Source organism: Lathyrus oleraceus, chromosome 5, assembly GCF_024323335.1.
Source record: "Lathyrus oleraceus cultivar Zhongwan6 chromosome 5, CAAS_Psat_ZW6_1.0, whole genome shotgun sequence".
Classification (NCBI taxonomy): Eukaryota; Viridiplantae; Streptophyta; class Magnoliopsida; order Fabales; family Fabaceae; genus Lathyrus; species Lathyrus oleraceus.
Genome location: NC_066583.1, coordinates 331,564,476 through 331,591,410, shown reverse-complemented (window position 1 = coordinate 331,591,410; position 26,935 = coordinate 331,564,476). Strand labels below are relative to the sequence as shown.

Below are 26,935 nucleotides of genomic sequence, written 5' to 3'. Positions count from 1 at the left end.
AAAAACAATTTCAGCGCGTCAAAACTGACCTCCAAGACCAACGCATCCCACGCCTAGACCCTGACGGTCTTCAGGGAGATGACAACCTACTCGTCATCTCTTAAACTTGCTTGTCACACACCAAACACATTATGCTGACATTCGTAAACTCTTTCACACAAATTACGATCTACCCGTTATTGGGATGTCGTTCGTCATCCCTGTAACAGAGGCAAAAACGCGAGTTCTGCCATTGTAGAACCTCGAAATCTTAATTCTCCACTCCAAAAAGGTCAAAATAACACGTAATTGATGCATACATCATTATAACATATTAATCTTGTTGTTTCTAATCAATTCAACATTTCATTCCATCAATTCTTTACAATAATCATATTCGTGCTATAAAAACCTTAATTTCATACCAAACATCGTGCTTATGAACAGTTTGACATAAACAATATTCACCATATTTATAGAGCACGAAATTTAGATTAATACACATGATTAAACAAAATTGTATCAATTAATACGCAAAACAATCCAACAATGGAAAAAGGAAAAAATCCTATTGGAGATTAAGTAAAACCTCTATACCCTTTTGTGATTAAGACATCATTGGGTGAATAATCCCCATACCTTGTAAAATCAACAAAAGCACAAGAAAACACTTTTAAAGTCTCCTCTCCCAAATCCTTATCTCTTCAATGCCCTTGTTCTCCTTCTTCTCTTTTTCACATTACTGACAAAATGCTCTCAAACCCCTATTTCTTCTAATTCTCTAAATTTATTATAACCTAATTAAATTTCTTTCAATTATAATTTTGGTTAAACTAAACACAAACCTCTATCCACTTACCATTTAGTTCAAATATTTACACTTTAAGCTCAATTCTTACTATTCTCCCAATTTTCCTCTTAATTAATTAAATAAATCCTCACCGGCCAAATACATCATAAATCACATAAATCAATTTTAAATAAATTATTAATTAAATAAATCAATTAAATAATTAAATAAATCACTAATTAAATTGGGATGTTACAATCACCATTATTACTTATAGATGGAGGAAATCTCTAATCACACAAAGGATTCCCCGTGAATGGATCAAAGGGGTAGAAAGCTAGGAAAGTTTAATCTCATGGATTACAAGGAACTAAAGGGACTTAAAGCTAATGAGATCTTTTACCTTATTCTTTTTTATCCTACAATCCAAACCAGATACATTAAAATACTCAATCAACGTCTAACTCCTAGATAATTTAGTAGATCTCAACTTCTATCTCTAGTCTCTATGCCCATAATATTATATATTAATAAGGGTAGTTTAGTTTTTTCTATTATAGAATATTTATACTCCGTTGTAATCCTTATTCTATAAACTTGATCATTCTAATGAAAATTTTAAAATCTCTTCTCTTTTGTTAACACACATATTCAATTAAACATTTATGTTAAATAAAAATATGGTGTTTTGGGTTAGAATTGAGATTTCATGTAAAATATTCTTACTATTTTTTATAATTTTTATTTTGAAGATATTAAAAAACTTTAACTTTAACTAATTAAAAATATATCAAAATAATTTAAAGAAGAAAAGATACTTGACAAAAAGTTAAATAAGATTAATTTTGTGTGAGTAGTTTGAATATTATAAGAAAAAGTATAATTAATATTTTAATAGATGTATATTTATGTTTTATAAACAAATACAATTTTTACACGAAAAAAAGTACACATGTCTTAGAATAAAAATATGTATATAAGAGTTGTTTGATAATTTTTAGTAGTAGTTTGTTTTTAAATTTAATATAGAGATGTATGAAGCATTTGAATCTAACAAGTAACAATACACAATTGGCACCAAATTTCTCATATTAATAACCTTTGTTAAAACACATAATAAAATTATAATAAAGGAAAACCACCTTAAAATTCCACATTTCTTGTTATCCCTGATGTCATATTATAAATCAAAGTTTGATTATTCATGACTTTAAATCTTTCAATATTTATTTAAAATTTAGATGAGATTGTGGATTTCTTTCGGTTTAATTTTTTGGATTCGAAGCCGATCATATATACGTGGTAATGTTAAATTTTGAAGGAGAGTTTTTCTATTTATTGTAACTTTATGTGTCTTGAGAGATCATAGTTGCACGTAAAAATATTAGATTTGTAAAAATAAATAAAAAATAAAAAAGTAAAAACAAGACATAGTTAATCTTTCAAATGTCTCAATATTTCTATTTCTAGTTATTTACTAAAACCAACTCATCCCTTTGAACATTTTACTAGCTTTTTTAAAGAATTGATATTCATACAATATTTCTTAAGGTTCCATATTAATTAAAAAATTTCAAATAGTGAAACTTACCTCACTATTATAAATAAATTTAACTTTTTTTTTATACATTTGACAGGTAATATATCTCCTACATATATGAATTAGATATCAAATATATTTAAAAAGTCAAATTTATTTATAATAATAATTAGAGAATATATAAAATTAGAGTTTTTTTTAATGCATTTTTCTTCTATTTATTTTTTAAAATGAAGTTTTTATTTAACTATCTTAAAATATATATTTTTTTGTCTCTAGTTTTATTATATTAGGTACTTTGGTCATTCTCCCCATTTTAGAGTTAATTTTGATAATCTAAAAATGTTAAGGTGAAAAAATTTAAGACGAGGCATCCGGAAAATTGTCTTTGCACTATGATATAAAAATTATTTATTCATCTAGGCACTAACACATCAACAAAAATGACCCATAAATTAGGTGGGGTGATCAAAATTTTAAAATTAAGAGACAAAAAATGATTTTTAAAGTGGATGATTGATTTTTTTTTTTAAATAAAGGATCAAAATTATATTTAATTTAAAAAAAAATATATATGTTATTAAGGACATGTTTGAATGAGTTTTATTTTTTGTCTTTAAAGTTTGTTTTGTAAATCAATTTTAACATATTTTTTTAAGAAAAAAATACAACAAAACATATTTGCTAATTATATTTTTGAAAAATGTTTAAGAGATGAAAAAAATTGTTTTATATTTATTTTAAAAAGTAAAAAAGACGAAATTTGTTTTAACAAATTCGATTTTTTTTTAAATTGTTTTAATATCTTTTATATTAATCTAGATGTAGTTCAAAAATATTTATATTATAATACTTATTATTTTAATTATAAATTTGAAATTCATAATATATTTTTAAAATATATTTTAATATTTTTGAATCAGTTATATTTATATATGCAGAAAAAAGATAGAATACTTGTCCCCACTATTAATACGTTTTATTTTACAAAATAATATATTTATATTTAATAGACTTTCAAGTCATACTTGATTTTTTATTAAATATATTAAATATTCTAGTAATTTTATTATTTTGTGTTCTACGCCGTTTGCAAGATCCATAGAAAAAGGCTTAAGAGTAAACCTCGAGTTGAAAGGCACACAAAACAAGTAGACCTTCCTTCTAATCAAAAGCAAGTAATTTCTCTCTCCAACACACCGATCACCGTCTAGTTCAATCTGACGGTTGTCTGCATAACACGCTGTATCACGCACAAGCAACCACCCTTAATATATATGAGTAAAACACATCATTTTAGGTATTCAAATTCATTTTCACTCACACATTACATGTGATTTCTCTTGTTAACTTGGCATTGAAGTGCTAACTTTGTAGGTCAACTCTCTCTCAGCCGCATCAGAAGTACAAATTCACCATAACAAGACACAACTTTGCTATCTCACCTTTCGTTTCTAGTTCTTAACATAATAGTGACGTTGTCTGTGAGAATCGACTTATGATTCCCGCTAAAGATCTCGAACAACGATCTTATTTCTTAAAGTTTCAGCCACCACCTCCAACAGATCTATCACCAGATTCATCAATCATTATGACATCCAAAGTCTCCCAATCCATCGTTCAACGAAAAACTGGTGTTGCGACAGCTGAAGCTGCCAGAGATCTGCCTCTTCCTCCTACTCCGGTAGAAGATGATCCAATTCTGGTGGCATCTCTATCAGATTCTACATAACAAGATTCTAATCCTCCAAGAGTTAGTCAAGCAACAAGTTTTTTGTTGTCTGTTGATTAATGATTATGTAAGCTATTTGGGTCTAGGCATGACAACATAATCCATACCCGCGGGTACCCGCCAAACCCGCACTGAATTTGACGAGGAAAACTCGTTTTATCTAGGTTTGGGTTCGAGTTTGGATTTTCCCCAATTGTAAAATACGGGAACGAGTCAGGTAATTGGGACACTAGTACTCTCCCAAAATCCGTGCCCAAACTCATTTTGTTTATTTTCTTATGTATGTTATTATTTTAGTTTTGATAATTTAGAATATTAAATATGTGACTAATATTTTGATGTTTTGATATTTATTTATTATTTAAATTTTTTGAAATATATTCATGAAATGTTTTGAGATTTTTTATTTTATTATTTGTAATATAATTTGATTTTGGAAAATTAAATGTTTTTATTAAAAAATGATTTCAGTAAATAGATGGTGATTGGGCGGAGATACCCAACCCCGTTTAGGACGAGTTTGAGTTTTAATTCTTTATCTCTGACGGGGACTAGAGTGAGGAACATGAATTGCTTTGAGATTCAAGTTTGGGTTTGAGGGAGGTAAAACCATCCCCAACCCGCCCTGTTGTTATGCCTATTTGGGTTTAATGATGTGATTGTCCTTCATGGGCTGAATAAAGGTAAGATGAATCCTCCTTTGAAGTAGACGCATCATGTTCTTTTAGAGTATGAGGGTCCCGATCTAGCTAAGAAGATAAAAGTAGAAGGACCTGACATACACGATGCTCATCAAGAGTCAGTAAAGATACCAAAAACTCTTGCAGACTCCGAAGGGGTTTCTTCTTAAGAATTCGACTGAGAAGGAAGAGGCAAATCCTCGTCATCCACGTCGGAGGAAAAACATCGCCTCTCATTGAAGTGTTTGAAGGACCAACAATAGTGGGGCTGATTTGGATTTCCCGTCTAAGTTGGCGAATTGCCTCCTCGTTTTCATCAAATCTCTAGGTAATGATTACCGAAGTTAAGACTATTACAAACGGATAAACTAACGATAAAGTGGCAATAACGTCTAGAACTCATAAAAAACGACCTTCCTCTTCTCCTTAACACGAATGTCCATTAACAAATGGGTATTGATAAACCATTTTAAACATTTCCTTGAAGCTTTATTCTGGGGAGTAACACCCCTAGCATGACCCAACTCTTTGATGGAAGTAACCATTCGTTTATTTAGATAAAGCTCTTTTTGGGACAAATCATCCTCCTTATAGGCGTACAATTCATTCTCTGTTAGGAAATGACCTTTGTTCACGTACTTGTGAAATAGACTAATACATATGTCTTCCATCCCTGTGCTTAGGGTACATACCATTGCACGAACCTCTTTGTGGAGAGGAACATCTAAGAAGAACCGATTTTCGAAATGCTCCAGGCTCTCTAAAAACATTATGAAACAACGAATAAACTACACTAAATAAATCAAGCCCTAACCACGCGTCTGGTTTGCCGAACTATTTTGTACTCTGAAAAGATTGAACAAAAGGGACAAATATGACTTTCCCCATGATATTCACACCAGTACTATAAGACTTTAATATATGCCCAACTCGTAAGGTGCAATTGCAAATGAGCGATTGTTTGGTGGTTTAAAACCTCTATTTCAAAGCTTTTGAAGGGAAAATGGAAACTCATGATCGAGAAGGTACACTCATCAAAGGGAATGTCACATTCACCATACTTACTGCAAATTCTTTTGTCTTCACCGGGGTCAATACACCCCAATCCGAAGAAGAACCTACATCCAAAAAGACACTCTCAAGACTACCTTTACGAGCAAAGGTAGAGGTAGTTCCTCAGATGGTTGGGTCAATCCAAGAAATAAGAACATCTTATATTGATTCTTTATTCATGATGAGACTACTTCTTTCAGCCACAAACAAATAGTGTGTGAAGATGCATATGACAAAAAAACAAAGATAACGTCTCAAGAAACTATGAACGGACTCTCCAAGAGATTTTGTGGTCACTTATCTAAAGGAGTGAGCATTCCCAATGTCCAGATTGCCTCAAGGAAACACTCAAGTGTTTCAGTTTTCAAAGATCATTATGACAGAACGTACGAAAAAAAGTTTGTAACATGAAGCACATTTAATGGGCGCATTTCCAAGAACATCAACGTCACATATTGACTTTTCATTCAAGCTACGATGTGGCCGTCGTGAGCGGACGAATACAACAAAAGCTCTCGCACTGCCAAGTAGAGATAAGAGCTTGAAGGACAATTATTTTGGGCCAACGACCACTGCCCAAGATGGCAACAATTTGTCAAAACGCTTGTAGTGCATGAGTATTACCCTGGGGAAGATCGTATGAGATCTAGGTTGAAGATACATCAAACGACTTCCCGCATCCCACACCTAAAGAATAACATGTGATTACAATTTTCTAGATACACAATTTCAAATTCAAACTTCATGCCCTCATCTCAATCATATACTGACTTTAGCGTTAAAGTGTCAGCCTTACAAGTTAACACTTCATCCACTGCATCAGAAATTCAAGTCTACCGTTGCATTTCGCAACCTCCATTCCCCTATTAGTTTTTGATTTTGTAACGGAATAATTATTATGAAAAAGATTATTATTATCTTATTTAAATGTGACAAAATTTATTTGAATTTTATAATTTTTTCTTAAAAATTTAATACAATAAAAAAGTTTTAGCATAGAAATCTCTTAAATCCTAATGCCGTAAAACAAATCTAGAACACAAAACAAAGTGAACTAGATTACCAGTACCAACAAAAATAATGAACCAGAGCACTAGCTTCACAATTCACACATCCCAAACCCCATCACCATCATCCTAACTATGGCCACAAATTTTGCTTCAAGGTCCATTTTCTTCTCCCATTCCACCAAGCTCTTAATCCTCCCTTTCAAACCTCCTTCTTCACACCTCCCCTTTTCTCTTCCTCTCCGTTTCACAAGAACAACCTGCACTCTACAACATCAACAACACAAACAACCTCAAACTACTCGAAGTGTCATCGGAATCCTCGAAGAAAGAGGGTTGCTCGACTCCATAACAAACGATTCTCTCAGAAGCATTTCATCAAACACCATTAACGCACCCCTCAAAGTCTACTGTGGGTTCGACCCTACTGCCGAGAGCTTACACTTGGGCAACCTATTGGGTCTCATTGTTCTCTCTTGGTTCCGCCGTTCTGGCCATAACGTGGTTGCTTTGATCGGCGGAGCCACCGCGCGGGTCGGTGACCCATCTGGGAAAAGCCTTGAGAGACCAGAGCTTGATGTCGAAACCTTGGAGAGGAACACTGCAGGTATTGAAAACACCATTAGAACAATCTTGGGTCGTGCTAAAAATCCTAACTTCGAAGAGATGAATGTGAATGGTAATGATTCTTCTGTGGTGGTTTTGAATAATTATGATTGGTGGAAAGAGTTTAGTTTGTTGGATTTTCTTAAAAGGGTTGGTAAGTATGCTAGAGTAGGTTCAATGATGGCTAAGGAGAGTGTTAGGAAGAGATTGGAATCTGAACAAGGAATGAGTTATACTGAGTTTACTTATCAGTTATTGCAGGGTTATGATTTCTTGCATTTGTTTCAAAATGAGGGTGTTAATGTTCAAATTGGGGGTAGTGATCAATGGGGAAATATAACTGCTGGAACTGAGTTGATTAGGAAGATCTTGCAGGTAGAAGGTGCTACTGCTACCTATGGGTTGACATTTCCTCTTTTGTTGAAAAGTGATGGTACGAAATTCGGTAAATCTGAGGACGGTGCAATTTGGTTGTCTCCATCTTTCTTGTCTCCATACAAGTTTTATCAGTATTTTTTCTCTGTTCCAGATGCTGATGTTATTCGGTTTTTGAAAATTCTTACTTTTTTGGATATTGATGAGATTGTTAAGTTGGAGGAAGAGACGAAGAAACCTGGATATGTGCCTAATACTGCTCAGCGGAGACTTGCTGAAGAAGTTACCCGATTTGTTCATGGTGAAGATGGTCTGAGTGAAGCTCTTAGAGCAACTGAAGCATTGAAGCCGGGATCTGAGACAAAGTTGGATTGGAAAACTATTGAGGGGATTGCGGAGGATGTTCCGTCTTGTTCTTTAGCTTATGATGAGGTTTTGAATCAGTCTTTGGTTGATCTTTCAGTTTCTTCTGGTTTGTTCGACAGCAAATCTGCTGTGCGCCGGTTGTTAAAGCAAGGAGGTCTGTACTTGAATAATAGCAGAGTAGATAGTGAGAATAAGAGGATTGAGGCAGCAGATATAGTGGATGGTAAAGTTCTCCTTTTATCTGCAGGAAAAAAGAATAAGGTACTGGTACGAATAGTGTGATTGGATTTACTACATGAATATTCTTTGAAGTATTTTATTTATTCTGCTTAGTAAACATTTGATTTTGGTGGTAGTCATTAATATTTAAGTTGCTCATCAAACACGTGTGTTTATTGGTGTAACTGATAAGCCAATTTTTCAATTGCTTGGTTTTCCGATGAATAATTTTCATGACATTTGATACTTGGTTCCATAATTAATAAACTTCGCAACTGTTTACTAATTTTTGGAGCGTCTATCATCATTGCAATACGACAATCAAATAGTTAGATCATAATTTCTTGATTATTGAATGTACAAGTAGATAAGTTGATTGACCATAGTTGAATTGAGTTATTAGAGGCAATGACATTGAGTATAAATTAGTGAGTTCTTAAGTTATTTGAATGGTTATCTTAAGTTGAAATGAATGGTTGGCTTCTGCATGCAGCAGCAACCTCTTACTAGATCTAGAAAATTTGATGTTTGCTAACAATTTCCCTAGACTCGTTTGAAGGTTGGTTGAATAAGTTGAAGTTTTTATCGGCTTTCATCGTGTCTGATTATTGATGTTAAACTTGTATGCTTATATTAAAGCAAGAACAATGAGTGGAAGCTTGCATCACATGTGATTATAAGCTTATATATATTTATAGAGAAGTTAAATGAAAGAGTTCCTGAAAAAATTGTAATGAGAAGCTTGCATCCAGTAGTTAGCTTCTCACGATATGTATAAGTGCTTTTGTGTTTATTACTTTTTCTTAAAACATTTTATCTGAAGTTTATATTTTCACCTGTCTTTGATAGGTCAGTCATATTCATAGTAGTTTTTCCTTAGAATTGTGTTGCTCTGTTATTAATCAAAAGAAACTAAGGATGTATTGAGATATGAAAGTTCGAGATACTTCAATTTAAAACTGGATACTTAAAAACATAATCAAGCAAAACAATGATTAGTAGTTTGTAGTCTAGAAATGTTTATAATAACTGAATTGGTGTTTTGTTTTATATTACAAAATATGATTAACTATTAATAATAAGCAAATTAAATTATGGTTTTAGTTAAATTGTAATTATATTATAAAAATCAAATTAGGTGTTGAAAATAGTAAAATTTTGGTAAATATAATATCAACATTGTTTATTGTTTACTATGTTGGAGATTATGTCCATATTCTAATATTATGAGATGAATTTGAAAAAAGTTTTTTAAATCAAGCTTCACATTGTGTGTTAGATGAAAAAAATTCTTTAGTCCCACGTTGTTTAGGTGAGATATCTTAACTAACTCACTATATTATATAAGAAAGTTCCTTGTTTCATTCAAAAACACATATTTTTTTTTTGTTTTTCCTTCCTCACTCTCATAATTCGTGTTTTTTGAGTTGGATTTTTTTTAGTATTTTCTTGAATTCTCTTTAGAGAATTATGTTAATTTCTCCTCCTTTGAGTTGAGAAATTACAAGGATTAATTTTTGGATTCTCTTCAAAAAATTATTTGAATTTCTCTGGTTTGAAAATTTATTTTGAGTGGTCAAATGACCATTATTGATTTCTCTTTGGAGAATTATTGAAATTTCTCTTGGTTTGGGAAATTATTATGATTGATCATTATATTAGATATTACGGGTGATATTTATACCATATTCGAATGGTCTTTATACCATCAGAGGGTATATTTCTAGACTGATTATTTACAGAGCAAGTAGTAATCATATAGTATAGAACTGAGCTCTTTGGAGAATTATTGGAATTTCTCTTGGTTTGAGAAATTATTATGATTGATCGTTATATTAGATATTATGAGTGATATTTTATACCATATTCGAATAGTCTTTATACCATTAGAGGGTATATTTCTAGATTGATTATTTACCGAGCAAGTAGTAATCATATAGTATAGAATTGAGCTGTTTTATTTGGGAGGCGACACGATAGTTCAACTGCTTTGCACAATTTTGGGAAGTGCCGTGAAACGTTTTAAATATAGTGACCTAGTCCGCGACTCAACCAAATAATTTCTTGTGGCTGATTTTCAAAATCGTAAAACAACAATTTTAAGACCTTTCAAAAACTGCCATGACTATCGAAGAAATTATTGGTAATACTACGACCGCTGTCTCTGACAAACCATTCAAGTTTGAGGGTCTTATCTTCAAACGTTGGCAAGCTAAAATGAAAAGTTTTTCTAACCTTAAAATGAAAAGTTTTTCTAACCTTAAAGAAAGTTGCCAACGTTTTGACTGAAGATATTCCCGTTGCTCCTTCTGGATCATCCGAACAAACTAATGGTAAGAACTATGTGGCTTAAGATGGAAATGCTAAAATTGATGAATCTGCTGCGAGTGATTTATAGCTCACGAAAGAAATCGCCTTTTGGCATTAGAACAACTATCTCAAAAATCACATTCTGAACGGTCTTGTTGACGACCTGTATGATTAGTACACTAACTACGAGACTGCTAAACATGTACGTGAAGCTCTACAAAAGAAATATGATACTGAAGAAGCTGAAACAAAGAAGTATGTCGTTAGCCGCTACCTAAAGTATCATATGGTAAATGAAAGGTCTGTGGAGACTCAATGTTACAAACTTCAAAAGATTGCTTATAAGATCATCACAAAAGGTATCTGTTTAGATGAACAATTTTAAATTATTTTTATTATTGACAAATTGCCCTATAGTTTGAATGTTTTTAAAATATTTGCTTCACCATAAGACAAAAGAATTTTTAATTGAAAGTCTGATTATTCACATTCGGATTGAAGAAGAATCTCAGATACAAGATCGAAAAGAAAAGTCTTCGTTGTTTGAAACAACAAAAAGAAATTTGGTGTAGTTCTGAAGTCATTTGGCAAATGACTAAAGAATCAGAATGTTGTGAACCGAATTAAGAATAGGAATCCCTCTAGGGCCTTATCTGTTCCGATTGTTGGGCAACAACCACCACCTCAAAGAAATGACACTCTGGCATTCATATATTTTAATTGTGGTAAGCCAGGTCATATGGCTAAGAGATGTAAGAGCATGCTTAAACCTACAAATGATTCTAATGCACAGGTTAACCCGACTGATCAGGAATTTGTTGCTATGATAACTAAAATCAACATGTCTGGTAGATTTGATGGTTGGTGGATAAACATTTATCTTCTCGTCATGTCTATTATGGTCGTGCAATGTTCAAAACATACACGAATAAGAAAGTGTTGTTGGGACTTGCTCACACCACTAATGTTGTTGATATTGGAGAAGTGAAGCTGAATCACACTTCCGAAAAGACTTTAATCTTGAAGGATCTCATGCATACTACTGTTATTATAAAGAATCTTGTTTCTGATTTTCTTCTGAAAAAAGGCAGGATTTAGTCAGTCTATTGGGGTAAATTTGTACACAACCACTAAGAATGATATTTTTGTGAAGTTGCTATGTTTGAGACTTTTCTGGATGAAACTAATTTAGTAAGAAAATTAAGACACTTCGTAGTGATAGGGGAACTGAATATGATTCTAGTTTATTTAATGAATTTTATAAACAACATGGAATTGTACATGAAATGACTGCACCATACTCTTCTAAAACGAATGGTAAAGCAGAAAGAATACAACTCTTACTGAACTTGTTACAATTATGGTGTTGCTCCTAACTGGTGGGGGGAAGTTTTGTTGACTGTTTGTTATGTCCTGAATAGAGTTCACAAGTCAAAAAGTAAGATCTCTCCTTATGAGATATTAAAGAAAAGACAACCAGACTTGTCTTATTTAAGAACTTGGGGTTGTCTGGCTTATGTCAGAATTCTGGATCCGAGGCGAGTTAAACTCGCTAGTAAAGCCTATGAATGTGTATTCATTAGGTATGCAACAAACAGTAAGACATATAGGTTTTATGTCCCAAATTCTATAGTGATCATAGAATCGAATGATGTTGAGTTCTATGAAAACAAATTTTCTCTCAAATCGAGAAATAGCGGGGGCACTAAATCAAGTCACATTCTTGTGATAAGAAGCACAGAAAGCAACGACAAAGTAGAAATAAAACTTCGACGAAGTAAAAAAGTAAGAGTTACTAAATACTATGAGGCTGATTATGCAATTTATAATGTAGAAAAAGATCCAATAAATATTCAAGAAGCCTTGTCATCTCTGGATGCAAATTTGTGGCAAGAAGCTATTTATGATAAGATAGATTCTCTGGAATTTAACATGACCTTGCACTTAGTAGACTTGTCTCCTGGTTGTAAACCAATTATTTGTAAATGTGTTTTGAAAAAGAAACTAAAACCCGATGGAACGATTGATAAGTACAAGGCTCTCCTTGTAGCCAAAAGTTTTAGATAAAGAGAAAATATATATTTCTTCGATACTTTTTTCCAGACACTTGAATTACATCCATTAGGGTAGTTATTTCAATGAATGCTATTTATAACTTAATAGTACACTAAATGGGTGTTAAACCAACTTTTTTTAAACAGTGACTTAGAATAATAAATCTATATGGACCAATTAGAAGGGTTTGTAATTCATGGCCAAGAAAACAAGGTCTGAAAGTTAGATATGCATGTGTATGGTCTAAAACAAGGTCAAATGCAATGACATGAGAAGTTTGATAACTTAATGATATCGAATGGGTATAAAGTGAATGAAAGTGACAAATGCGTTTATTATAAATATGAGAACCACATTTACACTATCATATGTCTCTATGTAGACGACTTACTTATAATTGAATCAAACCTTCATGTAGTTAATGATGTGAAATCATTGTTGTGAAACAACTTTGATATGAAAAACCCCAGAGAAGCGAGCCCGATCCTTGGTATTAAGATCACGAGATCCGAACAAAGAATTTCTTTGGATCAATCACACTATGTGGAGAAGATCTTAAAGAAATATAACTACTTTGACCGTAAACCCGCTTGCACACCATAAAATCAAAGTGTAAAACTATTTAAGAACACTGGTGATAATATTAGACAAAATGAGTTTGCCAGCATCATTGGCAGTCATAGGTATGACATTGATTGTACTAGACCCGACATTATATATGTAGTATGATTGTTGTGTAGGCTTACTAGTAGACTTAATAATGAGCATTAGAAATCTATTTAGTCATGCGGTACCTTAAAAAGATTATGAATCTCAGTTTGCATATAAGAGATTTCCTGCTATACTTGAAGGATACAATGATGCAGATTGGAATACCTTATCAGATGACTCCAAAGCAACCAATGAATATATATTTAGTGTAGCTGGAGGAGTTGTATCTTGGAAATCAAAGAAACAAACTATCTTGGCTCAATCCACTATGGAGTATGAGATGATAGCATTAGTGTCTGCCAGCGAATAAGCAAGTTGGTTAAGATGCTTCCTAGCTAAGATCCCTTTTGGGAAAAATTTGTGCCACTTGTGTTGATCCATTGTGATAGTACCACGACTATTGTAAAAATTGAGAATCATTATTATAATAGCAAAAGACGTTAGATTAGAAGAAAACATAACACTGTTAGAGATTGTATCTCTAAAGGAGCTGTAAGAGTGTATCATGTACGCACTAATGTAAATTTAGCAGATCTTTTGACGAAAAGATTAGCTAGAGAGACAATTCAGAATACATCAAAAAAGATAAGACTAATGCCTATAGAGAAATGAGTTGCTCATGATGGTAACCCGACCTAAATGACTGGAGATCCCAAGAAATAAGTTCAATGGGTAATAACAAGTTGTGAGTAATATGAGATGATCATGCGAGTATAAATAAGTAAAACATGAATCCTAAAGCAATAAGCTGATGAGATAATAGACACTCTTAATGAGATCTATAATCTATATGAGAGAGTACCTAGACTACATGAGTACTCTTTATAGACTCACCTATGTGATTGTGGAACTTAGCCGGTTCCTATGGAATTTCGAGGAAAAATTCCTAAAGCCTTCACTAAACCGAGATACACGTGTAGGGTCATTAAAGCATGGGCTATTAGAATACACCTTAAGAAAAGATTATGTGCGTGTTTTATGTCTGAGATAAAGTTCAAGACAATTGTGTGACTCTTGTTGAATCATAATCCTACTTGCTACACATATGTTCAAGTTGTAGACACCTTTGTTTATGCACATTCTTAGAAACATTTGACGTTACTTCTGAAACACTTTTTTTAATTTCAAGTGGGAGATTGTTGGAACATTATGTCAATATTCCAATATAGGGAGATGAATTTGAAAAAGTTTCTTAAGTCAAGTCCCACATTATGTTTTAGATGAAAAAAACTCTTTAGTCTCAACTTGCTTAGTGAGATATCTTAACTAGCTCACTTCATTATATAAGAAAATTCCCTGTTTCATTTCAAAACACACCAAAAACTCATTTTGTTGAGTTTTTCCTTCCTCACTATCATAACTTTGTGTTTTTATAATTGTCGAAACACTAACTTCTCTCTCTTTCTTTCTACTCGTTAAATTTTCCGAGTATTTTCTTGAATTTCCTTTAGAGAATTATGTTAATTTCTAATCGTTTGAGTTGAAAAATTATAAGTATTAATTTTCGTATTCTTTTTGGAGAATTATTTGAATTTCTCTGGTTTGAGAAATTACTTTGAGTGGTCAAATGACCATTACTGAATTCTCTTTGGAGAATTATTGGAATTTCTCTTGGTTTGAAAAATTATTACGACTGATCCTTATATCAGATAATACAAGTGATATTTATACCATATTTGAATATTTTTTGTACCATCAGAGGGTGTATTTCTAGACCGATTATTTACCGTGAAAGTAGTAATCATACAATATATAACTGAGCTATTTTATCCTGGAGGCGACACGATCATCAGATGGTGTATTTCTAGACTAATTATTTACCCTGAAAGTAGTAATCGTACAATATATAGCTGAGCTATTTTATCCTGGAGGCGACATGGTAGTTCGACTGCTTTGCATAATTTTGGACAGTGCCGCGAAATATCTTAAAGAGAGCGACTCAATCCACGATTCGACCCGATACTTCCTTTTGTGATTGATTTTCGAAACCGTGAAATAACAATTTATGTCACAAATTTTGAAAAACTTTAATCATTTTGTTGAAATAACTGTTGAAATTGTACTTAACCATACTAATGTTAGAAGATATACTACAACATACTTAAAAGACTAAGACTAATGTTATAAGACATACTTAAAAGACTAAGATTAATGTTAGAAGATATTCTACAAAATAGTTAAGTAAGTGTCCTTAACTTTTATTAATAGTTACTATAACAAACTAATGTTAGAAGATATACTACAACATATTTAAGTAAGTGTCATTAAATTTTATTAATAGTTATTGTAAACGAAACCGTTATGTGGTGGAATCAAAAATATGTAATAATACTTTGTTGCGGTGGAGTAAGCTTTCGACGCGGTTAAGAGGGGTTGATCTGGTGGAATAAAAAATGTGTAATGATACTTTGTTGGGATGGAGTAAGCTTCTGACGCGGTGAAGAGGGGTTAACCTGCAAGGTTAACATTTCAATGTTCAGATCAGTTTCACAATTAAAAACATTGTGGAAGTAAATTGTGGTTAGAACATACCTCAGGTTTCTTTTGGGATTCCTTATGTGTGAGAACAAGTTAGACATCCTCTTGCTTTTCGGAGTGGTATGCGAAGATTTGGTATAAAATCCAACGATGAAGGATGATTTGTAATGTAGATCAAATATAAGCCCAGAGACCGCGAGTGCAATGTACCTTCACCACCTTATGACTTTGGATCGACAATTAGGCCTTTCACCTATTGGGCCTATGGCTGGTCCAGGACAGAAGCATCCACGACAAATGTCTCTATTGAAACTTGAAAGGAATTCTTACATTATAAGGTATTAAAGTCAATCTAGGTATATAAACTTTATCATCAATATCACACAAAAAAAATCACAAATTCTCGAACACGAAGAAAATCATGTAAAAATTACGTCAAACATACAACAACATACACAAAAATGAGAGAATAAGGAAGAAGAATACATTTATGTATGAAAAATAAGATTGAGGCTATACTGTATGTAGAATAGGAAAGCTAATGATAAAGAAGAGAAAAAATATGTTTTAGGATTTTTTCTGTGAGAGATACGACGATACTGCCAAGAAACAAGAGCTAATTCACTTATATACGAGTAAACAATTTCATCACAGTCGTATTCAAAAACTGTGATGAGATGTAATACATTTTACAACGGTTGACATTAATAACCGTGGTAATAGATTTTTTAATTATAATTTATATATCATATTATAAAGACAATAACACCCTTTATAACGAAAAAGTAAAAAATTATTGGAGTTGAGATTTGAATTCTGTCATTTCATAAATGTATAATCACGGTTAATTAGTTTGACTATAATACAATGTTTTTTTTTAAATATAAAAAAATAAAACGCGTTAAAAAATGAGGTACAACCACCATTAACGTCACAATGGTTGTAATTTAGTGTAATGAAAAATCTATTGTAATTTAGTGTCATGAAAAATCTATTTTATAATAGGGTTAGTTGTTAACACTTTGTATAAGGACATTTCACAATTGGAACATTTTTTTTCTTTCTATTTTATTTTTAATTTCTTTTAAAAAGGTACAACACAATGATTTTTCAAGAGCTCTTGACACTATATAGTCCTTAACACTATACAGTACAAATGTTTTTTCAATTTCTTATAATATTTAAAACAATCAAATTATTATTCAATTGTGTAGAAAAATCAAATTATTATTAAAGTATTTTAATAAAATTTTACTGTAAAGGTTATTATTAATTATATATGGATAAATTTACACTTATAAATGTGATTTTAATTTTTGTTTTGTTTTTACAATACATTTTGATTAATTTTATTTATTTATTATTACTAAAAATATTAATTAATCTATTTTTTAATTTTAATAAAATTAATAATTTATTTTATTAAATTAGATAATACTCAATAACCATACAAACAACTAATTTTCCATTTCAAGAGTCACTCTCAATATAGTACCTATTTTATTTTAATCAACAATTGTTTTTATTTAGGAGAGATCTTTTTAATTTTAAATGTTAAATTTTTCCTTTCTTTTTCCATCTTATGATTTTTTTCTTTCTTATTATTTAATACAATTGAATTTATATGATTATTGTTTATTTTTCTATTTAGTAATTTATTTTAAATTTGTATGTGTATTTAAATATAGTTTATATTACATCAAATAAATTTATCCGTGCAAAATGCACGTGTATTTTATTAATTATAAAATAATAAAATAATTATTTCTCTTTCTTAAATCGAAATTATATGATAACACTATACTTTAACATTTAAATAGTTCAATATATATTATAAAAAATTAAGGATTGTCTTTATAAAAAATAAAATAATTATTCTTCTAGCCTATAGCCCTATACTTTTAACATTTATAAATAAGTTAAAATAAATTAAAAATAAATATCTTATAGAAAATTAAGGATTGTTATTATAAAAAAATGAAATGAATTAAAGATTGTGTAAAACATGACATATGAGAAAATCATGAACTAATTAACATCAAAATAGTTAATGAGTGCGACATTCAAAATTAATGTAAATTATGATTTATTATAATAAAATAATAAATCTTAATAGGTTAAAATTGCAATAAGTAATATAATATTTATTAAAATAATTAAAATTGTAATAAATATTTGATTAGTGGGTCAATGAATTTGAATTTGAGTATGAATTTACTTGAAACTAAATTTTTCAATTTTAAACTCATAGTTACTTAATTGTTTGAGTCAATCCATATTATTAGATTTTATTTTTGGATGTATTTGACCGAATTTTATGGATTTGTCCGACCCATCGTAATTAAATTTGAGAAGGATTAACTTCTACTACCTTTTATTTAGTCAATAATTTTTTTTCCACTTTTTCATTCACTCGTTGTGATGACTCAATTGGCACTCACCAACTCGCTCTCTCTTCATCACAACTTCATTCCCAATTACCGCCCATTCTCTTCCCAATCTCAAATTCTCCTCCTTCACCCTTCTCCATTCCTCCGGTTCACTCGCCAACCGCTTCACCCCCGGTTCATCGTTTCCTCCGTCCATCAACCTGAACCGGACCGGGTTCCTCCACTCAATGCCCTAAAGGTAAGTGCACTCGCTCGCCATTCAATTCATCGTTTAAATTCAAGAAACTATATATTAGGATTCCTTTCATTTGGTTCTGCAATATTTGTTAGAGATTATAGTTATGAAACACCGACACCCCAGACACGACCTCGACACTGATACATAGACCCAGACACGAGCCTGACACTGACACATAGACCCAGACATATAGACGCAGTCATAATTTAAAAATATCAACACAACAATGACACACCTTTTTTCAGAGGTGTTATGGAATATAATCTCTGAAGTGGGTGTTAGTTAGGAGTTAATGGAAGCCTTGGTTTTCTATTGTAGGAGGATTTGCTCTTGAAATCTCAACAACAGGGTAGTCAGCTTAAGAACAGAGTTGTTTTTGGACTTGGCATTGGGATTTCTGCCGGTGCTATTATTTTGGCCGGAGGATGGGTTTTTGCGGCAGCCATGGCGGCAGCTGTCTTTGCTGGTTCACGTGAATATTTTGAATTGATTGGAAGTCAAGGAATTACCGAAGGAATGACACCTCCTCCGCTATACGTGTCACGAGTCTGCTCTGTCATTTGTGCCTTGATGCCACTATATGTCATGTAAGATTACTCAGTGTGCCTTATATTTTTCATTATTTTCCAATTGAATGCATCATGTGCATTTACCAATGAAATTTTAGCAATGTTTGTTTTGCATTTTGAATGCTGTTTATTTTCTGGATTTTTTCCATATCATATATACTCTTTGTGGTGTATATCATAAACAATAGTTGAAATGAAACTAAAAAATGGTGGAGGGAAGGATAAATAAACTTTGTTTGATTCTGTAAATGGTTCTTTTCTTTACTTCTTTTCCTTGATCTTGCAATTTCTTTCTAGTTCTTAGGTACGAGTAACAAATCTCCGTCTTTTTTTTTTGTTTATGCATGAAGTTGAATTGATGAGAGTTACATGGACCATCTGTTTTGTAATCTTACACTCCAACATGTAGGGGTCAGGACTCAGGATACTATATATCAGTGATTAGTTAACTTTAGTCATGTAGAAGATAGCAACATCAGTATCACCACCCTTTCTTGTCATCTTCTCGATCTCGATCTCGCTCTCCCTTTCACAATTCTCTTCAGTTGTTTGTTCCTTCTTGGAAATCCACCTTGGTGGTAACATAAACCATTTGCTTAAGTTAAACCTTTAGTGGTCTTCCTACATTGCACACCTACATCACATCAACCTACCAACAAGATCAATTACCCGTGCATGAAGGATTTTGGCCACTGTTATTGGGGAGAAGGCAAAGATGGGTTTACACCCTTTCAAGTGAATCAGTTCATGCTTCATGAGGCATATGTGCTGTAAAATTGTCATCTCTAACAGAAAAATGGATGATTTCAGTATGTAAAGGGGGATTATCTGTAAAAAAAAAAGAAAGTTTATTGACCAAATTTTGAAATGTCCCAAACTTCTGGTGTAATCTATGTTTTCCCTTATTTATAAGGTTTCTTGGCTTTTATCTGTATCTTGAGAAAGCTTGTGAAGAGAGCATCTTAAAGACTTTTACGTCCATTTCTTCACGCATGGAAGACTGATTGATGTTGCTTGCTGATTTATCAGTATCTATTTCCGATTCATGTCAGGTATCGTGGTCATATTGATGTTTCTGTGACTTCTGCTGCTTTTGTTTTGGCGATGGCGTTACTCGTGCAAAGAGGAAATGCCCGTTTTGCACAGCTAACCAGTGCCATCTTTGGGCTATTTTATTGTGGATACCTTCCAAGTTTTTGGGTTAAGCTTCGATGTGGTTTAGCAGCTCCGGCCTTGAACACAAGTAAGTATTTCGCTATCGTCAATTAAAAAATACCAATCTCACTGGCTCTACATTTCATTATTAGTTTATATCCATGTAGAAATAGTAGTTTCAGACACTGACCTTAGCTTCATAACATTTAGCATCTTTAAATAAATTTTTACAATACAATAATTTGATGTTTAGAAATTAGAGCATTTGTAATATGGGTATTTGCTAACTTCTGCATATTTTTATATGCTGTTTTACCTTTTGCTAGATGACTTGAATTAGGAATTATATGTCCTTAATAGATTATTGTTTTGTAGGTTTAGGAACAACATGGCCTGTGCTTCTTGGTGGTCAAGCTCATTGGACAGTAGGTCTTGTGGCAACTTTGATTTCCATAAGCAGCATTATTGCAGCTGATACATTTGCATTCATTGGTGGCAAGGTATACAAGCTAATTAGTTTGCAAAAACAACTATTTCTATTTTGTCCTTCACAAAAGTATTGTTTCGTCACTGTAAAGTCGGTCTTAACTGGTTCTTATGAATTTTTCATGATATTAATTATTATTTTTCTTTGATTTCACATTCAGATAGCTTGTTGTTTTTATTGTTTTTACATGTTTTTTTTAAATCCTGGTATCCGGTCTTGCGACTGATTAATCCAAGGGGACCAATTCCACCATCCACTTGTGGGGGCCCGTTTCAATACAAGAATTGTTTGTACCTAGCAGAATTTGAACCCGAGACCTTGAGAGGAGCACACTCTCAGGACCCAAGCCTCTACCACTAGACCAACCCCGACCAACCCTTGGTGGTTGTTGATCTTACGTGCTTAATTAGTCTAAGTCTTCAACTGTGAAATTTCTTTTTGTATCTTCATGCAGGCATTTGGCAGAACGCCACTTACTAGTATAAGTCCAAAGAAGACATGGGAGGGTACTATTGTAGGATTTTGTGGTTGTATAGCTACTTCCCTTGTCCTTTCAAAAGTCTTCAGCTGGCCAGCATCACCATTAAGGTACACTTACCCCTTCTCTAAGTATTAGCTCGATAAATTGTCAGTAGTGCTTTGCATAGTATTTATTTTATATTTATTATGTTATTTTGATGAAATTGGATGATTAGTGTGGAGAAATCACATAAAAGTCAACTTATGTAATGGTCGTCTACTTATAGGAAAAACTTTTCCAACTAGAGAATACAAAGTTTCTAGACATGCTGGCATTCAGTATTAGTGCCATGATGAAGATTTATGGCGTTAGCATATTGTCGATGGTACTATTGTTATTGTTGATCACCCTGCTTTCTCTAGAATCAGGTGTCTTCCTGTTGTCACCTAGTTCTTGAACTTAATCGGTTATGTAGTGTATATGCATAGATCTGCTCATGAGTAGGCTTCATTCTGTTTAAGATGAAACCCCCCAGGTGTTGGATTTTGGTAAAGGTTTGGATCTTGAGAGTGTGCTCCTCTCAAGGTCTCAAGTTCGAATCTCGCTAGGTGCAAACAATTTCTGTGTTGGACTAGTCCATGCAGAGTTTTGCAGCTCTCGCTTTAAATGGTCCCCCCACAAGTGGACGGTAGGATTGGTCCTCTTGAGTTAGTCTAACTTTAAGATGAACATTCATACATTTTATGTGTAATTTTATATATCCTGTGAACAGTTAACACTTGTATTAACTTGTGGTTTTTCCTGGATTTTGTCAGCGCAATAGCACTTGGCATTCTGACTTTCCTTGGGTCAGTTTTTGGCGATCTCACAGAATCAATGATTAAACGCGATGCTGGGGTGAAAGACTCTGGCTCCCTAATACCTGGACATGGTAATGACTCTTTACTACTTAATATTTTTGTTAGAGATGCATTATTTATTTTCCTTCATTATGAAGAAAATTTACAAGTGAATTAAAAGAAATATGTAAAGATCCTTCTATTTTGTTCATCTCTAGATTGTTAGCATTTGGTCAATGAGTAATTCCAGGTCATTTGGATGTTTAAGGATTGTTATCTTTTTGATAAAGACGAACCACACATGTTCAATATTTACTTCATTTTGTTCTCCATTAAAATATATTTGAAGATTAAACACATTTGATTGATTTCATCTAATGCAGGTGGAGTACTCGACAGAGCGGATAGTTATGTTTTCACCGGTGCGCTTGCGTACTCCTTTGTCAAAACCTTTCTTCCGCTTTACGGAGTATGACATGTAACAGAGGTAATTGTTTCTTCAGGTTAGTTTATATGATCATTGATAAGTAGTAACTAGCAAAATAGTTAAACTGTATCTCAGTGGCATTACACTGACAATGTTGATATGCTTTTATTGACAGAAAGTTGATTGTAAATATTTATGGACATGCACCGATATTTGACCTGGGATCAGAAGACAACAATCACATACATAAAATTTGAAGAATCTTGTTGAGTGAACCAGATGTATTGTTGTGATGATCATCACTTTATTCATCATAAAAGGAACAACAGGAAAAGTCAGTTAGGTCTAGGGTTTAGGTATGAATTTCAAGTTAAACCGACTGCATGTAAAATCGAACTCTCTAAAATTGAACAGAATCTAACACGATTTCATTGATTTTACTTGATTTTGAAGAAATTAATTCTTTTTTCTCTCCATGGTTTTAACTTTTAATAACAATAGAAATTATGTGATTGGATGTGTGTATAATTATGTGTTATGGTTGTTTCCATCTAAGAATTTTCTTTGTTTTGAAATTTTACTTAAAAACCAAACTTGAGTGATAGGAATTTTCTTTATTATCCCAATCTACCATGACCACATTTCCATTCCACGAAGTTTTTTGTCAAAATATATTTTTAGTATCTTAACTTTACGCCAGAGTCTAATTTGATCTCTTAAGTTTTAGAAAGATTGAATTGATCTTTTAATTTTTAAAATCGGGTCACATTAATCCTTTATGTTAGTAACATTAGTTAAAGTCAAAAATCACTTAAAATAGGGTCCAGTTGGTGTTGATGTGCAAATAACATTATAGTAAAAAAGCAATTTAGAGACAACAATCATTTAACCTAAAAAATCACTTATTCGATTCAACAAACCCTATCAACGAGTCTCACCGCAAAGATGAGGAGAAGAGACGATTGTCCAAATCAAAAGCTCCTTTGAAGGCGAATTCCAAGGAGATATCAAAGAAGGGAAGTAAAGACACCATAGTTGAACATAGGTTAATATGTATTTTCATAATCCTAGTAGTTTTAGGGCTTTTAGCATTTTTAAATGTTATCTGTATTAGATTTGAGGATTCTATGCATTTAGCTACCAAAGAAGAACATTTAGTTTGACTGTGACTTGTCTGTTGAAGAATGCTTTTAATTGTATTTTGAACCTTTTTGCATAGTACCGTTTTGATCCTGTCATAAACCTTGACATGATTTTCATTATATTTTAAATGACGTCTGTTTTGTTAGATTATGCCTATCATAATATTGATAGTGTCATTTTGAATCCCGTCAATTATGTAATGTCTATTGCACATGTGTTTTAAACATGTCCATGTGTGATGTCAACTATGTAATGTGTATTGAACATGTCAATGTTTTATGTCAATTATGCAACAATTTATGTTTGTCAAATTGGTGTATGTTTCTCAATATTCAAACTGATATAATTGAACTGATATAACATGGACTGGTATAATATCAGTGGTATATATTCACACTGGTATAATATTAATGTATATTGAGTGGTATATATTCAGTACATTTAAATGAAATGATACAAACTAAGTGCTATAAATCAGTGCCATAAAACATAACATAATTATGTCAAAACTCAAATACTATAAAACAGTGCTATAAATCAATCCATAAACCGGATCTCTTTCACTTTGGATGAACATGGCAATGGTCCTCTAATTAAGCTCAAGTGGGAGCCCCTAACACAAGAACATACACATCAAAAGTTCCATGAAGTAAATCAAGAATGGACAAGAGTGAGTTTAGAGATTGGTCCATATTCATCATTAAGGTCCTTTTATTCCAATTTTGCATAGGGAATGTCCTAGAATCTAAGTCCATTTCTCCATTCTTTGCACAGGGTATGTCCTAGAATCTAAGTCCACTTCCTTGCATTTGGTTCTCAACAATCAAAACAAAACACAAGCATAATAATATATACACAATTATGTGCTCAAGTGAGCAAAAGGCAAATGGCATTAACATAAACATGTGCTCAAGTGAGCAAAGAGAAAAGCAAATGGATAATATGTGCAAGAATAGTAAATTGCATAAAAGTAAAGAGCAAAAAGTAAATGTTAATTGTCAATAGTTAGTGTTAGTAATTAGTGTGCCATAAGGAAAATTTAGCGCTATGTTAAGCAATCGTAATTGGACTTATGTAGAAGTCACAACTATCTGAGGTCGGTCAATAATAATGTAGGCAACAACACAAGTTAGAAGTCTTGATTAGTGAACCAAGTTCCAACAACTTGCCATGCCAAAACGAAAATGAGAATTGATCTTGTATTGGTTTAAGCCTTTTGCATGATTTAGAAAACAATCTATCCTTAATGCAAAGCCATTCACTTGATCAATTGATCAAGATGAATTAGATTTGAATCAAGGAAGATTAAGTCTCCCTAATCAATGCTAACTTATCAACCTTCAACTCATTGATCAAAAGGAAGAAAGAAGAAGAAGTAAGAAGGAGATGAAGAAAGAATAAGGAAATGGAAAGATCAAAATGCATAAGGTGAAACAACATGTACCAATCCATATGTATTGACCAAATGACATTGAAAGTCAAAGTAAAACAATGAGAAATCAGAAATGAGATGAAGATTGGAGATCAAACAATAAGCAAAATATTTTTGTCATTTTTAATATTAAAATAAACTTGAATTAAAAATAAAAGAAAGGTCAAACTTCAAAATCACTTCAAATCAACCTTGAAAGGTCCAAGTGATTTATCCCAAGTTCAACAAGGTCAAACTAAGTTTGACAAAAAATTTCAGCATTTTTAAAAGTCAGAAACTATTTTTAATCAATTAAAAATGAATAAAAATAACCTAATTGAACTAAAATCTCAAATAAATCTCAAATCAATTAAAAAATTGATGAGAATATTTTTCATAGATCCATCATCATTCAAATAGGTTAGGAAAATATTTTTGTATTTTTTGAATATCAAAAACTATTTAAAATGAAATAAAAATAACCAGAAAAGAGAAAATTCACAAAAAATATCAAATGACAAAATAAAAAATATTAAAAATCAGAAATAGAAACTAGAATTTATTTGGAGACTAATGCAATTGGTCCCATAATTTTTGGATAAAAAATGAGAGAGTTATGAATTTTGGAAATAAAAAGGAATTAAAGAAAATAAAATCAAAAATTAGAAAATGTGGAAAATCAGGAAGCGTTGGATCACGTTCATTAATTGACGTGGCCAATCTGATGGTCCTGAGGCGCGCGCTCATGGTGAACCTTGGTCAACCACGTCACACAAAGAATTAAAAAAAGTCATAACAAACAAATGCTGAGATTGAATCTGGAAATGAGATCCAACGGTCCAGATTCAAACTGGCAATGGGCGGCCACCGGAGCCACCTTCTTCTCCGGTGAGCTTCCAAATTCCGGCCATATTTGCAGGTTTTCAAACCTTCACCATTTTGCACGATCCTTATACCAAAATGAAGCTGGGGTGATGTACATCACCCCTGTAACCTTGAATCACACTCAAGATTCCTATAGGTTGAGAAATCTGAGGTGGAAGATTCAGGTATGAAAAATGTAGATAAAAGAAAAACAAAATTGAAGCTACCACTAGCTTGCCTCTCAAGTGAGGACTTCAGAAAACACTTTGGCCAGGCAAATAGATCAAAGAGATGAGAGATTCGAAGCAAATACCAGTTGAAGAACAAACTTGAATTCTGGAAACTTGAGCTTGATTCCTTGCTTTCTTTGCCAAAACAGAAGATCAATGAGATGTAGGATGAAGGTTTAGAAGCTTTAGATCCAAGGATTCAACCAGATGTAGTTGAATTTTGGATCTGAAAAATTTGGAGAAAAATGAACTAGCTTCTTTGGTAATGGTTATGGATTCAATTGTGCAGCATCTTAGACGCCATTAGGTTGAGAATTGAATGAAGAGGAGCATGTATTTATAGCTGAGCTTGAAGCAATGCAAGGTAATACTCGTGTGCATGGAATTTGGACCCTTCATGCATGGGCCTGTACAGGCGCGTGCAAAGCCCAAAAGCTGATGCAAATGAATGCTGAACACAAACCAAGTTGAATTGGACGTGTAGTTTGAATGGCATTTGCTTGTGTATCAAGATTTCATGTGAATTCCATATTTGAACCTAAACATTCACCTCTTCGAAAATGCCAATTAGAAAATCCAAACATAAGCATGTGGCTAATGGTTGGAAAGGTCTTGATGTAAGGAACAATTGTTATGTTGGGAAAAAATCCATTTGAAGTGTGGAAATTGGTGAATTTTGAGTTTAAAGTGTAATGTGCAAAACATGTCAATGCAAGGTTTCCAAATTTGGCCAATGTTAAAACCCTTCTGTTTTGATGATGCAAGCCTCAAATGAAAACACCTCCAACATAAACGTTGTAGATCTTTTCAAGACAACCAAA

General features: G+C 32.4%; 2 protein-coding genes across 3 annotated transcripts; both read left to right on the top strand.

Annotated features, from left to right (window-relative positions):
* The first annotated feature begins 6,794 nt into the window (after positions 1–6,794).
* Positions 6,795–8,633, top strand: LOC127084429 (tyrosine--tRNA ligase, chloroplastic/mitochondrial). The gene has a single exon (XM_051024875.1). It carries the CDS (start codon positions 6,917–6,919, stop codon positions 8,408–8,410), a length of 1,494 nt encoding a protein of 497 aa, XP_050880832.1. The 5' UTR covers positions 6,795–6,916; the 3' UTR covers positions 8,411–8,633.
* A 9,651-nt stretch (positions 8,634–18,284) lies between these two features.
* LOC127084428 (phosphatidate cytidylyltransferase 4, chloroplastic) lies at positions 18,285–22,938 on the top strand. 2 transcript variants are annotated; one of them, XM_051024874.1, is made up of 8 exons: positions 18,285–18,529; positions 18,848–19,116; positions 20,151–20,341; positions 20,629–20,753; positions 21,195–21,328; positions 22,016–22,131; positions 22,423–22,526; positions 22,642–22,938. In XM_051024874.1, the coding sequence occupies exons 1-7, from the start codon at positions 18,323–18,325 to the stop codon at positions 22,512–22,514; spliced, it is 1,134 nt and encodes a 377-aa protein (XP_050880831.1). In that variant the 5' UTR covers positions 18,285–18,322; the 3' UTR covers positions 22,515–22,526; positions 22,642–22,938. The 2 variants fall into 2 exon arrangements, with proteins under 2 accessions (XP_050880831.1, XP_050880830.1); XM_051024873.1 differs by having other exon boundaries at positions 22,423–22,542.
* Positions 22,939–26,935: the final 3,997 nt, after the last annotated feature.

Excerpts from the sequence above, each read along its gene's own strand:
- LOC127084429 (XM_051024875.1), top strand. The coding sequence starts at position 6,917 with ATGGCCACAAATTTTGCTTCAAGGTCCATTTTCTTCTCCCATTCCACC.
- LOC127084428 (XM_051024874.1), top strand. The coding sequence starts at position 18,323 with ATGACTCAATTGGCACTCACCAACTCGCTCTCTCTTCATCACAACTTC. Across the intron at positions 18,530-18,847 it reads CTCCACTCAATGCCCTAAAG|GAGGATTTGCTCTTGAAATC; the intron begins GTAAGTGCACTC and ends TTTCTATTGTAG. Across the intron at positions 19,117-20,150 it reads TTGATGCCACTATATGTCAT|GTATCGTGGTCATATTGATG; the intron begins GTAAGATTACTC and ends GATTCATGTCAG.